At 37.8% G+C, this 18877-nt stretch overlaps 1 protein-coding gene across 2 annotated transcripts in view; it reads left to right on the forward strand.

The window, feature by feature from the left end:
* The window catches only part of zgc:103755 (uncharacterized protein LOC449988 homolog), a 77004-nt gene that overhangs the window by 21734 nt on the left and 36393 nt on the right, over positions 1-18877 (forward strand). For both annotated transcript variants that reach the window (XM_053509226.1, XM_053509225.1), the window contains exons 7-9: positions 7186-7431; positions 9654-9789; positions 11433-11564. In XM_053509226.1, coding sequence (XP_053365201.1) covers positions 7186-7431; positions 9654-9789; positions 11433-11564 — 514 coding nt within the window. The remainder of the gene's footprint in view (positions 1-7185; positions 7432-9653; positions 9790-11432; positions 11565-18877) is intronic.

Raw genomic sequence — 18877 nt, forward strand, 5'->3', positions numbered from 1 at the left:
AATATTTACATATCTTTTAGCCCTGAGATGAACTGAATGCGATGCTGTAATTAATGTTAATTATCTGATTCATTTATGTAGTAAGTTGAATCTATTTTATTTCACATTTTGACTTTGGAACTTTAAAAAGCGTGTTAAATTCTTTATTTGGTTTATAAGGCAGAGCTGATGGAAAGGCCTTTTAGTCAGAGAGTTTCAATCTTGCCTGCTGTATAATACATTATTCATGAAATCATTCATGTCGCTCTCTGATACGATACGCCGTGTGTGGTTCCCTGCGTGTTCTACAGCACAGCATAGAGTCGGCTCTGAATCAGAGCCCACGCGTCCCGGAGAGCGGGACGGCGCCGAACAGCGCCTTTAATCTAACGGCGGAGGAGGAATAATATCAGAGGAGAAAACTAAACTAAACAATGAAGGGATAAAAGTACTGTTATTCATGAAGATTGCCCGGTCCTGTGCTTTTAATTGCTGTTTTTGTTTTCACTGTCAGGATGATTTGAAATGAACAGGGTCTCTTTGCGCGGCTGCCTGTCAGTGATGCGCAGGAAGAAAACAGCATTCGACGAGAATATCGAATAACATAACAAATTCGTCCTGCTATCTCCTGCAACGTTTTAAAGCTCAAGCGTTCACTCATCGATACGTCGGAGGTCCGTCACTGCCGAAGTGCACCACTTGGGGGCAGTGTGGTAACGTTTAGGACGTCTGAAGCCTGAGCCTCGCGTTAAGCTCCAGCACAAGGCCTGGTGTGATACCGTAGCTGTGTGGTTCGAGCATCCGTATGAAACAATGATTCATTCAGTAGTTATGAACACTCACACTTCATACTCGTATCAGCAGCAGAGAAATCACTGAACATCAGTAATTGTTTAATATCAAACCCCGGAGTGTATCTACAGGAATGTGATCATTTCTCAGATTCAATTAGTTTCTAGTTTCTAATCTAGAGCTCCGACACGAGCTTCCATTACTGTAATGCCAGTCTGACTTTAAATAAGATAACTAGTCGAGTTAGAGCCAGGCAGCTTTATTGGCATGGCTGTGTAGATGCATCAGAAATACCAAAAAAATAATAAAAAAAAAAAAACTATACTAATATTAATAGAAAAAAGTATTTATGATAGCTATACTGCATTTAACAGATGTTCTTATCCAGAGTGATATATGAAAAAAGAAACATATGAATATTAACAGTACCAGTAGGATGAAGGTATTTGAGCAAGTATAATAATAATAATAATAGCAAATCAATACTAATGCTAATAATAACATTTAAAGTAATAACAGCAGAAAAATCAATCATGAGAACGCTAATATTAATGATAGTAGTAACAATCAATAATTATACCAACTTAAATAGCAATAATACCTATATTATACATTTAACTATGATTTAAATAGGTAAAACAGTAAATAACAGTACATAACAGCAAATATTTTAATACATAAGATACTAAAATATACTAGTATTACTGTCATTACCAATAAGAATTATAGTGACTAATAACAGACAAAAAATATAAGACAATACTCATATTACTAATAATGTTAGGGGATTTTTTTTTTTTTTTTAAAGCCGTCGCCCCCAACTGGCTGATCAGGAAAAACTGATTGTAATTTATATTTTAAAAATTCTCTTAATTTTTATTGATAATTTTTACAAATAAACTTAAAGGAAATGGATTAAATTTAATTATTACCTAAAGTTAATAAAGAAAAAAAACATGACTCAAACTTAAATCTGTATAATACATATATAATATGTGTGTGTGTGTGTGTGTGTGTGTGTGTGTGTGTGTGTGTGTAAATTGATCACACATGTTTTTTTTTTTTTTTAAACCAAGTGGTGTAGTGGTCAGTACTGTCGCCTTGCACCTCCAGGGTCCGAGTTCGATTAGCGTCCAGGCTCGATTCCCGTCTCTGTGTGCATGGAGTTCACATGTTCTCCCCGTGCTTGGTGGGTTTCCTTCGGGTTCCTTCCAGGTTCCTCCCACAATCCAAAGATATGCAGGTTAGGTTTATTGGCGTTCCCAAATTGCCTGTAGTGTGTGAATGAGTGTGTGAGTGTGTGTATGAGTGTTTGTATGTCCAATGGATTGGCACCCTGCCTTGTCTCCTGGGATGGGCTCCAGGCCCCTCATGGCCCTGAATACAGGATAAAGTAGTATAGAAGATGAGTGAGTGAGTGAGTGAGTCAGTATTAAGTCATCACTGGTGTCATGGAACATTTTATTTATCTCTGTGTAATTGAAGATGTTATGGTGTCAGACCGATTAAACCCCTGGCAATAGGTTTACCGTGTGTGTGTGTGTGTGTGTGGGGTTGGGGTCAGTATGACAGTATAAAGTCTCACATCTTGCAGTGAAGTAACATTATTACACTTACAGCGATATGAATCATATGGCGTCATGTTAATGCCTCTTTTGCGCTTACACAAATAGGTTTTCCGCTTGACGCAACCTCTTTCACCTTCCATCAAAATCTTAGACGAGCTCGCACAGCCTGACAGCGTGCTTAAAAACCAGGCCAATCAGAGGCGGGAGGAAGGCCAATTCTGATTGGCTGGTTCTGATTGACAAGAAAACATCCAATAGGAATTAAATATCATACAGCATTTCTTCTTCAACTGGAAACCAAAATACAATTTAAACGTGTGTGTGTGTGTGTGTGTGTGTGTGTGTGTGTGAGAAGTTTTTACGCCCAAGGCCGTACTTGGCAGAGCTTCAGAGCTCGCGTATACACACACACACACTCGCACGTGCACACAGTAGCTGATATTAAAGCATTTAACATATGCTACAGTATATAATCCCTCCTGAATCTCCACTGATATTTCCTTTCCTTGGAACAAACATTCAGTATATCGGCCGCAAAAATAGCTCATGAATGAGCGTCATCATGATGTCATCTTTTTATTTACATTTTTTTGGGGGTAAATTGTATTGATTTATTTTACACAACACAGTATTTAGTTTGCTTTCTATATTTATTTAGCTATTATAGTTATAAAAATGACCTCAGACTGGGAGACATTTCTACCTTTTACATACGCAGCATTTTTTAATAACTCGGTATCAAAGATACGGTTTAAACACTGTAACATGCTTTATGAGGTCGCATGTTTGTTAGGAAGATGCTGCTTTAGATATTTTCGCAGCATGCAATTTTTAATCCGCTTTGCTTTAGTGTGTCTAGATCGTTGTGGTTTTATCGCTGCCCGATGGTTATAGCGACAGTGATGGTAAAAGTACAAATACTAACAGTAAAAGCAGACCGAGCACCAGCCATAATAAGCAACGACTCTTGGTTTCATTTGAAGCTTTTTAAGAGCCGCGTTCAAATATCAGTAATGATTTCCCGTAGCGAACTCAGGTGGGTCCAAGGTGGGTCTGATCCAAACATCAGCTCAGTGTCGATGAAAACTGCGATGCTTCCACTGGGAGTGATGGAACAAGTCACGAGTGTGCTGTTCAATTCAGCCTTCATTATATTTTACATTATGTCTCCATATCTCTCTCTCTCTTTCTCTTTCTCTCTCTCTCTCTATATATATATATATATTAGAGCCTTTTTTTTTGCATCTTTTAATCATCTGTAGCTTCCATCATTTGTTGCATGTTGTTATCTAGTATCTGTGGTCAGTGCCCTCTAAAAAATCCTCCTTATTGAGCCAGGACTACAAATGATCGCTTGTGTGTGTGTGTGTTTGTGTTCACTTGGCTCCCACACACTTTGCACCTCGGAGCGAAAAAAGAAGATGTGCTACACTGTGCTGTAGAGCAACACGACCCTGTGGCTCAGACTTTTTGAATATCTTACCATATTAAATCTAGAGCACCCTCATTCCCTCGAGCAGTACACTCGCGCACGTCTAATAATGGAACGTGACGTCCACTCGAAAATATATACGAAAAAGTCACAAAGTCTCTCCAGCCTCATCTGTATAATAGAAAGGCGTCCTCGTCATAAAAAGGTCCGGCTACTATATTTAAGCGCGAGTTAGGGCCGCGTTAAATCGTAACCATGTTTGTCTTCCTTCTTTTGTCGGCCGCGGTTCCTTTTTTTTTTTTTTGTCTCGTGCAACACTTAATCTTGTTACTCGGTTAATGTCAAGCATGACACTTCACTGCTGGCCATGTTGGCTTTTTCGGTGCCAGTTCTGTGCCTGTCGCATTGCATCGTGGAAGAAGCAGAGAGAGAGAGAGAGGAGGGTGTAGGATATTTAGGCGACTGGCTCTGCATTCGACCGGCTCGCGCAGCTGGTTTGATTGAGTGCCACGCTGAAATGCAAGCAGGGTGCGCAGGCACAGGGCAGAGCCGGAGTGCAGGATGTTGCCTGGCCTACGGGAAACCTCCCTCTGTGAACAGCAGCAAACTTCATTTAGGAATTAAACATTTCTATTTATTTTTTTGTTCCCAGATTTATTTACTTTGTTTATTTAAATCACAGGAAACACGTTAAGGACAGTCTTCATTCTGCCAAAATCTGCGGAGTTTAAAAACATAAAAGGATGCATTACTGTACCTTTTTTCCCCCTCATGAATAAATTGATTAAATGCTGCAGGTATTTTTTATTATTATTATTTTTTTTTTTTTTTGTGTGTGTGTGTGTTTGTTATAAAGGGAAAGTAAGCTGTGATCTTTTATGACAGTTTATTCTTGGTGTTTGGAACATATTTTGTTTTTCTTTCCCCTCCAGGTTCCCATATTAAAGCAGTTTTAATTTAATACAAGTTACAGTTTGTTGGATTCAAGAGAAATCTTGAGGCACGTTAGGAAATGAGTTACAAGCTGGGCAAAAATAGATTTAAAAATGATTTTTAGTGTGTCCCAAGGCGTAAGTTATTATTATCTTTTAAGTATTTGAATGTGTTCTATCAGCTAACGCGAGTGTTTTCTCAGAATGATGACTCGCACTGCTGAGCAAAAAAACAAAAAACTAAAATTGCACAATAATATTTCATTGAATTGCGTTTACCTTTAACTACAGCACACATTCACACAATCATCATCACCGTGTTTCAACAAACCTATGCAACATTACAGCGTTTATCTAAATCCAGAGACGCGTAAATGTCTACAGTAGTCGAGGTCTTGTACTGATGACTGGAGAATATATATATATATGAAATCTGCTTATCCTTTGGGTTATAGGGGACTTGACCAGTGCGTTATACTGGATGTCGCTACCTGAGCAGTTTATTAGAAAGGTGGATCAGGGTGCAGGGCTTGTACGCAGTCCCAACTTGCTGAAACATGAGGTTCTGAGGTGCCTGTTAACTGTTTAGCAATAGAATCTATTTATTTATCTATTTATTTATTTATTTATGTTTTGGACCCCTTGCTATAGCAATGCGGACGCCACTTGAAAACTCTGCTTTTTTCAGCTAAAGCAGCAGTCAGACCAAATGAAATCGAAAAGCTGGTTTACTGAAGAGGAAAATATGCCGGATTTGAAAAAAAAAAAAAAGGGTTTCGCAAGTGAATACTTCTGCTTCACACAAACTTTGATGTGCGAATTCACAAGGTTCTGGGTCAAGTCGGAGAAAGTAGGACTATTTTGTTGGTTAAATAAGGAAGTAATCAAGTACTGTAAGTACATGCATGTATAAAAGTTAGCACCCCGTCTTTTAATTGCATGTGTTTTTGTTTAAAAATCATTTGATCTTTTTTCTTTTCTTTTTTTTTTTTAATGTGCCATTATTTATTCAACAATAACTGAAGCCAAGACGAATAAAAAGCACGTGGGCAAGAATTTAAGAGGGTAAGTCGCAGCCAGATGTTGCTAATTGATTATCAGCAGGTGTGCAGACCTCGATAAAAGCAGACTTTTTGGCAGCATTCAGGTGTGTGTTAACACAATGCCAAGAGGGAAAGACACAAGCAGTGGTCTTAGAGATGCAATTGTTGCTGCACATCAATCTGGAAAGGGATAAAAAAAAATAGTTCTAAACAATTTGGAGACTAACATTAAACAATAAGAAAGATTATTCACAAGAGCAAAGCATTCTGGACCGTCACCAGTCTTCCCAGGAGTGGACGTCCCAGGGTCAGACCGTGCAATGCTCAGAGAAGTACAAAAAAAAAAATATCTATATCTCAGACCCTACAGGCCTCCCTGAACATGTTAAACGTCCCTGACTGCACAATTAGAAGAAGACTGAACATGTAGGGTTCGTTTGGCAGGTTGGCAGGAGAAAGCCTCGTCTGTCCTAAACGGACATAAAACTGCATCCAAATCAGTTAAAGCAGAATGAGCACCAGGAGTTTCATTTCCAACTTTTTAAAGGCGGGGTTCAAATTTCTGTAATAAGTTTTAAATAATGGCACTATGAAAAAAATTATATGATGTTTGTCTGATGTATTTGCCTAATACGAAGAGCCACTACTATAAAAAAATAGTGACTTTTGTACATGACTGTACATACATACTGTACTGTATATATATATATATATATATATATGTCCATGCCTTGCTGCTTTCTTACTGTTTCATGGTTCACAATAATATACAGTACAGTAGGACTTTTTTTTGTGTGTTTATAATGTGAAATTAATCCCCCCTCACTCTTCCTCTCGCTCCCTTTCTATCACTCTCACGAACTCTCACTATGCTTTGGCATGTTGACACTTTATTTCATTTTAGTTTCAGTGGCGCTGGGTGTAAAAGCTACATTTTCTATGATTCCAGGGTAGCAAGAACTTCTTCCATTCAAACCTTTTTGCACTATTTTCAAGTAGTATCTAATGGTTGTTTACAAACCTGCGCCATCATGAACCTCTGATCTCCAGAGTCTTATTTGCCTCCTTCGCAATTTCTTTATAACAAAATATTTACGATAATGTTTTTTGTTTACAAAAACAAAAGGCTAGATCTGCCAATAATACTTTGTTCTAGAATAAAGAAGACATTCTTTGGGAAAAATAATAATAATAATAATAATAATAATAATAATAATACAAATAATAATAATGATAATACAAATAATAATGATGATAATACAAATAATAATAATAATAATAATAATAATAATAATAATAATACAAATAATAATAATGATAATACAAATAATAATAATAATAATAATGATAATACAAATATTAATAATAATAATAATAATAATAATAATAATAATAAAATAAAGTGGTTTCAGGATTGTTTTCTGGTTCTGTCTGAGCAGAACGATAAGGGACAGTGTCCTGTGGACGTGGTGCCTGAACCTCTGGACATGCCTCTTGAGATGGCAGATGCTGCAGCTCAAGCCAAAGAGCTTCGGACGTTGCTGAGGGACGCTCTACCCCAACCCCTCACTCCTCGTCCCCGCGTACCCGGACAATCCCTCGACCTTTACTCGGAGAGGGCCCAAGCACACCTCGCCAATATGGGCATCCACGTTGGAGACAAGGTCGTCATTGCCGGACAGAAGGTACTTTCAGGTCTTATCATTTGGTTTAAAATAACAGCAACTAAAAAGAGTGTGTAGCTCTTTTTTATAAGGTTTATTGCCCAAGGATGTATGAATTATACACAATCATATTGTCCATTTCTATCCTGGTAAGCAACTCAAACCTCTTTTGAGTCTGCTCTCTCCCTTGCTCGACTTCTGCCCACGTTTTCTTTCTTTTTTTTTTTTTTTTTACGAATCCTACGCCTGTGTTTAATGATTACAGGTTTTGGCTCCAGCATAAAACTCCAGCTGCCAAAAAAACTTCCCACCTCTCCCCTTAAGAGCTTCACAACCACTTCTTGCACCAGTATCTGTTTAAGGTGTGGGTTGCACTTGAAAACCCAGTGTTTTACATTTCTAACAGCTAAGCTTTTAATGCGCAATTATGTTGTATGAATTGTGTAGAAGTGCTCAATATTTCAAACTAAATTATTCAAAAAAAATGTTATTACACATAATAATTAGAACAAGTAGATATGGATGACTCTGCTACCGTCAAATCTAGTCCTTCTTGTTACTAATTTGTATGCCTGAGGACACCTTTAGAATATACTTCAGACACGAAGAAAGCTATTAAAGAAGAAAAAAAAATATCTCAGACATTTTACCTTGCTGAAACGTTGACCTTGACTGGATCAGTTCCAGAAGTGAGTGAGTTTATCTGCTGTATACTAATTGATGTTTCTATAGAAGCACAGATTTGCTCAGTGTCAGTTAAACAGTTAGATTCGTGTGTAGTCTCTTAATATTTGATGGATGGATGTATCGACAATCAGTATTAACTAGTAGGAGAATGACCACGGACGAGCTGATACGATATTGTCACAATAATCATTTAGGTGCTGATTTAACTTCTGTAGCAATACTTTTAATATCATAATTTTATGAATACCCAAACTCAATATTACATTCTTACAATTCTTAACAAACTTAAAATTTTTTTTTTTAAATACGACAGTCAAAAATGATCTGGCTGTAGAATTAGTTTTAATAAACTTCTTAAAAAGACAAATACATAAATTCCTTCCTTGCTTTTCAATACACTTTGTTGATCTGTCAGCAAGCTTTCATATGTTTTAAGCTGACCATGAATGCAGCGCTGTCTTCACTTCTTCATCAGGAGTGACGTGCATTGTCACGCGAGACCACAACGCCCTCAGATATCAGTCCTCTGCATTTAATCTGAAGTTTAGGCTTCAGCTTCCTCAATAAGCGTCTCACTGTAACGAGCACTGTTGATTGTTGAACCTTTTTCCTGAATGTTCCAATACTTCTGACCCTCGAGAATGCCAGAAAACTGTAAGCGTTGATAAATTTTCCAGCTGGTGGTTGACTTGGCAACTGAGGATGTTTCCCTTCCATACGCTGCCGTTTACACACAGATCGGACCTGTTTGTCTGTCTAAAATAAATCATTTTACTGTACTATAAGGTACATGTGACAAATAATTCAATCTTAATCTATTATTAAGAGATAAAAAAAAAATCTCTTAATTATCTTAATATACCACCTAGTCTTATGGTCGTACCATGGTAAATTTTGAAGTACCGCAGTAATACTTATACAATAGTTAACTAAGTACAATACATAAAAAAAATTCTTATTGGTATCTTTGCTTTAAATCGGGAGTTCCAACTGCATACTCGTAGAGGCGCATAGAAAAATTAGCTATTAATTAAATCCCATTGCGCACAGGGACTAAAGTGCAGCGAGCAGCAGAAATCCATAGATTGGCTAATCAAAACTCCATTATCATCGAGCCGCCTCTGCTCCGCCTGTTCTCTCTGATCTCTTTTTTACTCCTTTAAAGCCGTTTCTATCAGCTTTAATTTAGCTGTTTACGAAACGTAGGCTTACAAAAACCGGGGTCCGCTTTGCACTTTTCCTGAATGCACGCCCGCTCCGTAGGTGCGTGGGTGTCACTGTGCAAGAATAATCACTTTTCATTGCTTTCTGGAGGACAGGGCATGATAAAGCTGGCATGAAACAGGTCTATTGAATGAGCATTATCTTTCTACGACCCCACACAGCTAGAAAACAATTTTGCCTGCTATTCCCTGCGGAGTTCTCTCGTTTCCGCTCAAGGACTTAACTAAGAACGCAGCGCTGGTGGCCTCTGTGTCATTTTCGAACATTAAAAACGGACGTCTCTCTTTAATTCCTTTTTTTTATTTTTAAGAGTGTGCTGTGCATGCCTTTAGGTGGGGACCCTGCGCTTCTGTGGTAGCACTGAGTTCGCTGGGGGTCTCTGGGCCGGCGTGGAGCTTCAGCAACCAGAGGGGAAGAACGACGGATCCGTTGCTGGTGTTCACTACTTCACCTGCCGTATGAAGCACGGTAAAATTGCAAATCTAATTTCTTTCCAAGTAACACATTCACATCATTTTAATAAATCATCCACAACGCATGACCCACTATTATGATTGTTCATGAAAGTACATTAGACTTTATATTTATCTTAATTTTAACATGATGGAACATTCTGTAAGTAATGTTGTTTTTAACACATACAGAACCAGACACATGTTTGGATTGGTTTTTTACATTTTAAAACAATATTAGTTTTTTTTTTTTTTTTTTTTTTTAACTATGAAATAACGCATATGGCATTAGGTAATTAAGTAACAACAACACAAGTCAAATGTTATTTTAAGACATAAAGGTCAGCTGTTCTGGAACAGTTATTGCAAGAACAGTATTGTGTCAAGTGCATTTACAAAACCCATCAAAATCCATGATGAAACTGTCTTTAATGAAGACAGAAAAGCAAGATTAAAACTGACCTCTGCTGCAGAGGAGAAGTTAATTTAGAGTCACCAGCCTCAGAAATCACCAATTAACAAAGAGCACCTCAGATTAGAGCCGTTATGAAGCTTTACAGAGCAGACGTATTCAAAAGAGGTTACAGGTAGTCCCAGACTTACAAATATTTGAGTTACAAATTTCCGCAAATGTGAATTGACCGCGGTTCTACGAACATTCAGTAAAGTAAAGGAGAGTAAGTCAGGAGAGTATAATACGAATTTCGGAAAATCCTCAACAAAACGGAGAGACTTAAAGGCACAGAAACAACACACTTTGATTTGACCTGAGTGAGATTCAGTTCCTTAGTTACGTTTTTTGGCCACATGATGGCAGTGTGGGGAAAGAGGACAGTAAGTCAAGAGGTTCGGTATGCTTTACGTTGTATAGTCGCATCGAAGGAATACAAGACCTATTTTGTCAGACTTAAGAACAAATCCGACTTAGGAACGTTCTCCCAGGACGGAACTCGTTCGTAAGTCAGGGACTACCTGTATTGCATATTTTAGACCCTTTCAGTATTGTTTTACAGTGTAGAAAGAAAAAAAAATCGGCATGGAAAGACCATGGAATTAGAAGGGGTGTCCAAACTTTCGACTAGTAGTGTACATCACAAACTTTAAAGTATAAATGATTGATGGAGGATTGGAGGCATAGATAGATGAGCATGCTATAAAATATAATGTTTTTGAAACATTTATAATATCTTTATTATGACAGTTTATGGCTGTATTCTTAAATCAGTGTAGAGATGACCTTCATAGAAAGTGTTTGTTTATTTGTTTATTTATTTACTTTACTGCCTTTCAAGTATCATTAGACATAAGCATCATTAATGTTTGATTTCCTCTCCACTGTCTGCTTTTTTTCCTTATATTTATTTTGTAGTTAAAATTTTATGTATCAGCATTGTTGTCTGAAAGTAGGTCATTTCAGCTAAATATAGCTCAGTAATGATAAAATATCTTTCAGTCCAAATTATGTTAATACAAAAACACTGGTTAGAAGCAGAAGCAGTAGCAGACTCTATTCTGTATTTTTTGTTTATTTATTTTTGTTTCCCTTTCCTTTTTTTTTTCTTGAATGAAATATAAGCATTTAAATTCAGGAAGTGTAGGTTTGGTTTAAAACACGGCAGTTATAAAGTCTCTCTCTCTTCCTTTTTGTCCCCCCTGCAGGAATCTTTGTTCCTCTGTCTAAAATCAGTAAATTCTCAGAGCGTAGCAGACCTATCCCTCGTCACCCCGGCGCTCCTGTCCGCCCTCCTCGTCACATCGACCTCTCCCGGGTCAAGTCGAAAGTTGACACAGGTACGCTTTCTTTTGACTAGCGGTGAAAGTGCCCTATTTTTTCTACGTGGTACGGTGTATTTGTAGCCTTAGGGCGGGCATGATGCATGATCCGTCCCTTAACCTCTCCCTAAAGTGATCTGTGGAGCGGTGATAAAGAATGATCCTGTCTTGGATAAACGCGAAATAGACAGGATCAAGACGGGCACGAAAGGAAAGTATTCGAAAGAGCTGAATGTATTAAAGAATTATAAAAGTATTAAAAAACAAAGCAATCTAAATTGTGTGCGTTGTTAAACTGCTTGTATTGCTGACCTTGATTGTGTAGATTCAGGATTAAGTACAAGTTAATTTTATTTATTTGATTTAATTTTATGCATCATTAAAAAAATATATTTTTTAACACTGAATTGTTTTTCATTTTCATTAAACATTTAAACATTCTTTTTCTATTTAAAACACTTTTTCTTAGCAGTTTCTTGTTATTATCTAAGAAGCGTGCTGCTCCAGGCAAATATCAAGGTGGAGGTGTGATTACTTTTCAATAACAGAATATGAGCAGATGTTTTATTCACATTCATACCACAGCTATTTGCCAAGAAGTGCAATTATAAATGCATTTTTATATAACATTGTATTTTATTCAATTTTTAATAAAGTTAAATATTGTTGAACATATCAGTGGGGAAAAAACTTTTCCGTAATGAAAGCTCTGCCACTGGTAACTCTTTTTGTAAATATAAAAAAAGAATATTTTCTTAAAAAAAAAATTATAATAATAAATAAAAAAAAAAAAGAATAAATACTACTACTACTACTAATAATAATAATAATAATAATAATTATTATTATTATAATAAATCTACTACTACTACTACTACTACTACTAATAATAATAATAATAATAATAATAAATAAATAATCCATACATACAAAAATAAATATATAAATAATAATAAATAAATACTACTACTACTACTAATAATAATAATAATACTAATAATAAATAAATAATCCATACATACAAAAATAAATATATAAATACTACTACTACTACTACTACTACTACTACTACTAATAATAATAATAATAATAAATTATAATACTACTACTACTAACAAATAAATAAATAAATAAATAAACCATACATACAAAAATAAATAAATATATAAATAATAAATAAGTAAATAAAACCTTCTGAGTAGTATTTGAATTTGCACATTTTTCTTTAACATTTAAAAAATATATATATTTTTGTCCCTTTAGTATTATTCTTGCGTTACATTCACACCTACAGGCTTTAGTCCATTTGAATCGAACTCTGGTTCATTTTCGACTGGAGCGAATCCAGAAATTTTACTCGGGTGCGGACAAAATTAACCGAATTGAAGCCCCAAAAAAGAGCTGGTCTCAATCCAAATCATATAAGGAAAGAACTTTGTGAGGAGGCATACCGGAACAAAACAGGACCAATATACTGTACGTATCCGATAGATCTTTGGCTGATGCGCATGTGTCAGTAGGATTATTTATTTATTTATTTTCTACCTAATTTAGTTGTACCCAATTTCTCCTCCGTCTTCACATTAAGGCTACTACCACTGGGCCGAAACAAATCAACAACTTTTCAGCCGACCGCATCTTTTTCTAACTGCTTGCTCACGCACCGTTAGGAGCGCCGTAACACACTGGGAGGACAGCGCTATCCGCTCCTTCTACCTGCGTGAGCTCACAGACGCCCCTGATTGGCTGTAGAACTGTAATTAATGTGCGAGCACTAAGTACCTCTCATTCCTGCTGAGAGAGACCTCAGCTCTCTCTAGATCCTCGGCTGCGAGAGGTTACAGCATCACCCGGGAATCGAACTTGCGATCTCCTGATGATAGGGCGAGCACTTTACCACTGCGCCACTCGGGAGCTTATGTAGCTCAGAAGTATTAATGCACGTTCGTCCACTTCTCTATCGTTTTTGACACGCAGCTTCGGCGACTCTGCTGCATCAACATGCTGCATGCTGTAGCTGCGCTGCGTTTTCAAACTGTATGATTTGTGTAAAGTGTTAAATGGGATTAACGTAATAAACAATCACCAGGGTGTCACGTCAATCATGAAACTTTCTCTCTCATGTCACAGAAACATGCCTTAGTCCATAACGCAGGATCTTTTTCCTGTATTTCCTTTTTTGTTCCCGTCACAAAGGCCATCTGTCTAATAAGCGGAGAGGACGTTCTCGTGCGGTTTGAAGTGACACACTTGTTTTTTTTTCTCTGTGTGAAAGAAACCGAGTGAAGGGGAAAAGACAACATGTGTACAAACTCTTTAAGTGATTTAGACCAGAGTAAACACACTAAGGTATGAAAGCACACTTGGATTATTTAAAATCAGTGTGTGAGTTGGATCTGTAGACAAAGTGGAACAAGCTCCTGTTAAAGAAATTCAACCTTTAAACAATCAAAGCGCCGCCTTAGAAATTCAGGGAATTTTAATATTAGTTATTTATTTAAACCATTATCAGAGAGAGAAGCTCTTTCTCTTGAACACACACACACACACACACACACACACACACACACACACACACACACACAACCTACTTGGTGAATAAATAATACTGTGTACTGCACACTCTGCCAATATTTTCTTAATCCTGATTAATAGAAATCATTACACCTACTCTGTGCATCCTTATTTATCCCGGCCTCTCCCCACAGCAGTGTAAGATATAGCATTCATTTTCTTTTTGTGTGTGTGTGTGTGTGTGTGTGTGCGTGCACGTGTTGGAGGACGAGTATGAAGTTGTTGATTTGTTTTCCTAAGCTATCTAAAGGCACACTCTCACACTCTTGTATTGGATTTTCCTGCCGAGTTTAACTCTCCTTCCCTGATCTACGACTCTGGCTTTTTGTGTACGGTGTTTATAAAGGACCATTGCTTTAAGAAAGAAATTTTAATTATAAAGTTTTTTTTTAACCCTCCCTTGTTTTGCCTGAGACACAGCTGATGTGTATATTAAAACTCCCAGATTCCCTGACTCTGCCTCAAGCATCCTATTGCTATTAATAATATTGACGTCTATAAGATATAAGTGATGTTAGGAAATAAGTATTATTTTCCTGTGTTCATATGAGACCGGTTTATTTGGATGGTTCGGGTAAAAACTCCCCAGATAGATTTTTTTTATAGATTATCGATAATAATGATTAACAAGTGGAACCGGTCAGCAGATGTAGGCGGTAAAGACGAAGGCGTTTGATTTTAATCAACAACTGTTTGTGGGGAAAATAAAGCTCTTGATGCTTGTAATCACAGGACATGCAATGATGGGAAAATAATCAACAATACCTTGGTTACAGGAGTTACAGTTACCAGTTGATTTAGTTTCCAGTAGAAGCAAGCTCTGAAGTGTTTTAGTTTCTGTATACAACAGCAAACTCTGAACAATTATAATTTTTTGCATTAATTATTGACTAGTTAGATACATTAAACGGAGGACGATAGAGAAGGTGGGTGGTACAAATTTCTATTTCCTGTTTTGGAAAACTATTTACCATTGACACCAGAGACTCCAGAAATCTATTCTATACGTATAATTATACTGTAAAGTCTGTACATTGAAGATATTTGTAAAAAAAATAATTTGTGGGGACGTAAAGTTAATAATAGGACACATCAAGATGGTTTTTGGAATTTTTTTGTCTGTCTGTTTGTTTGTGCACGCAGCACATAAAAACTCCTGAACTAGTTTTAATGGGGTTTTCACAGATGTATTTGGCCGAGCTTAAGGTAACATATAGGCTTTGTTTTATCGCAATCGGCCAACGGGAAGAGAAGATATGCTACTTTGAAATTTAAATGGAAAATAGACGTATATCATAAAAATTTACCTTGAAAAAAAAATCTTGCAAAATTCAACAGGTGGCGCTGTACATTCCGCTGTACGGAAAGATGAAAACCTGATCACAGCGCCCGCGATGAATCACGATGAACCATACTTCGGGCCATCGCGCAAAACCACGTAGGTGATACGGGGATATTAGTAGGTGAGATAGGGGTATTAGTAGGTGAGATAGGGGTATTCGTAGTAAGATGGGGTATTAGTAGGTGAGATGGGGGTATTAGTAGGTGAGACGGGGGTATTGGTATGTGAGATGGGGGTATTAGTAGGTGAGATTGGGGTATTAGTAGGTGAGATTGGGGTATTGATAGGTGAGATGGGGGTATTAGTAGGTGAGATAGGGGTATTAGTAGGTAAGATAGGGGTATTAGTAGGTGAGATAGGGGTATTAGTAGGTGAGATTGGGGTATTAGTAGGTGAGATGGGGGTATTAGTAGGTGAGATTGGGGTATTAGTAGGTGAGATTGGGGTATTAGTAGGTGAGATGGGGGTATTGGTATGTGAGATGGGGGTATTAGTAGGTGAGATTGGGGTATTAGTAGGTGAGATTGGGGTATTGATAGGTGAGATGGGGGTATTAGTAGGTGAGATTGGGGTATTAGTAGGTGAGATGGGGGTATTAGTAGGTGAGATGGGGGTATTAGTAGGTGAGATTGGGGTATTAGTAGGGGAGATTGGGGTATTGATAGGTGAGATTGGGGTATTAGTAGGTGAGATAGGGGTATTAGTAGGTGAGATGGGGGTATTAGTAGGTGAGATAGGGGTATTAGTAGGTGAGATAGGGGTATTAGTAGTAAGATAGGGGTATTAGTAGGTGAGATGGGGGTATTAGTAGGTGAGATTGGGGTATTAGTAGGTGAGATTGGGGTGTTGATAGGTGAGATGGGGGTATTAGTAGGTGAGATAGGGGTATTAGTAGGTGAGATAGGGGTATTAGTAGTAAGATAGGGGTATTAGTAGGTGAGATGGGGGTATTAGTAGGTGAGATTGGGGTATTAGTAGGTGAGATTGGGGTATTAGTAGGTGAGATAGGGTATTAGTAGGTGAGATAGGGGTATTAGTAGGTGAGATTGGGGTATTAGTAGGTGAGATGGGGTATTAGTAGGTGAGATGGGGGTATTAGTAGGTGAGATGGGGGTATTAGTAGGGGAGATGGGGGTATTAGTAGGTAACAGATTATGGGCCAAACTTCACTGAGTGATGATGGTAGAATAATTATAAAGGTCTCGACTAAAACAACATGCAAGAGGAATCACAAAGGAGTTTTCATTTTCTGCAATGGAAAAGTACTCGGACTAGTTACTTTTATCAGAAAGTAACGCTGTAATGTAACTGATTACTTTTTAATGAAGGTAATTTTGTAATGTAATTAGTTACGTTAAAAATTAACGTCCCCCAACACTGACAGTAACAAATTTTATTTCATTCCAAAATTTAACAGGTGGCGCTGTACATTTTTTGATACGCGCCCATGAGTGTGTGATTAAGTTCCACGGGTGGAACGAGTGTGTTACCCCATTCCCCTTGTTGCTTGCCGTCACCTGACTTAGAGGATGCACGGTATCTTAATTTAGTCCTAATATTTGGTAGTTGTCACCTTGATGGGAAAGTGTCCTAAGAGTGAGACAGGCAGGAATCGGATACGACTAAATTAGGGAGAAAGTCATGGAAATATAACGTCTTTTTTATTCAGGTTATTGCATCATAAAATGCAAGAGTCAGTCATGTTCCATCATGAAAATGCTCTCTTTCCTTCTTTATTTATTTATTTTTTACCTCTTCCTTCCTTCTTTCTCATATCCTACTTCTATACGTGGCTCCATCACACTGTATCTTGTCCTTTTATATCCCATACTTATGTCCTTTCTAACTCTCACTCATCGTCTACACCGCGTAATCACTTGCTACACCGGGGGAGGCCTGTGAGACTATCTCAGGAGACTTGGGTCACGACACCTGGTTAGGGGTCCCAATCCATCACAAAGCACACTCACATGCTCATTTACACACGCCGGGCAAATTGGGTCACCAATTAACCTAATCTGGATGTCTTTGGACTGTGGGAGGAAACCGAATTACCCAAAGGAAACCCACCAAGCACGAGGAGAACATCATGCACACAGAGGCGAGAGGTCTTGAGGTGGGAATCGAACTCATATCCTGGAGGTGCGAGGCAACAGAGCTAACCACCGCCTTCCTTTGTAACTTAATATTTTTTCTTTATTTCCTTTGATTTTCTTTTCTCTTTCTTTCTCTCTCTCTCTCTCTTGCTTTCATGTCTTTCTGTTCTGAAATGAAATAGGTAAGTAAGCCAGGAGGCTTTAATGTCACAGCTTCACTATATTGACAATTGTTTTTTTCGTTTTTTTTGCTTTTTAAATATAAGCAAGTTTTTAGTTTATTGTTGGTTGCAGATTAAGTGGAGGCTCTGCCATGCAAGCGCATGTAAATTAGAGATGAGATGATGTTAAAAAATATTTTCATGACAGTGTGAATGTGAAAAGGTAAAATTGTACCTTTTCCTTGGTAAAAGTCGACATCTTCGTCCCCTCTTCTTCCTCTATTTTGGGTAGAAATGCTTTCAGCCATCATCTCTGCTTCATTACGATTACGCTTTTCCTGTACTATCTCCTAAACCGCAGCCTTTAGCGCCCTCCGTCACCGCCCCCTCCCACCCCCTTTATTTTTCATTTCCTCTCTTCCCTCTTGATTTTCTGTAGAGGGCTGAGTCACGCATTGCTGTTCACACAGGCCCCGTAGGGTGCTTCATGAGTCACGGAATCAGTGTGACGCACACTACAGGCTTCAGATTGCCGCTCCTCGCTGCCCGCCGTCCCATAATGACAGTATCCGAGCGTCATTCTTATTTTTAAGAAGCTTTAATGATACAATCATTCTAATGCCTGACGGTATTAAAAGAGCACATCTTGGTGGTAAGCTGTTGAGTCTGACAGCGAGCTGCTCAAGTGCTCCCAGGTGAGTCTTCTGATTTTCAAATAGTGGATTCCTGCGCTTCCTGTTGATGCACCGTTCTTTAAAAAAAATGTGGGTTTAATGAGTGAGTGTGGGGTCAGGAAGTATACGGGACTTCATTACCCTCATTATTTTGCACCCAACAGGCCTGATTTACACTTTTATGGAGGCTAATTGCGCTGTGTGGGGAGACGACACTGCCCTCGAAATTCGTTGTTTTGCAAACAATTACGGCGCCCAAGACTTATCTTTAACAATAAAATCAGTATTTACGAGTAATAAATGTGAAGAAATTGTTTTTTCGAACGAGTGGAGCAGATAAACTTTGCACTTACAGTTGCACAAACGATGTTCATTTTCTACCGTTCACTGAAGAGGTCTGTATAAGGGAAGCTGATGAGCTTTTAGTGCAGGTCATGTAGTGTTCTATTTAAATCCACAAACAGGGTGCAATTAAAATGCATGA

The sequence above is a fragment of the Clarias gariepinus genome, chromosome 13, assembly GCF_024256425.1.
Source record: "Clarias gariepinus isolate MV-2021 ecotype Netherlands chromosome 13, CGAR_prim_01v2, whole genome shotgun sequence".
Taxonomy (NCBI): domain Eukaryota; kingdom Metazoa; phylum Chordata; class Actinopteri; order Siluriformes; family Clariidae; genus Clarias; species Clarias gariepinus.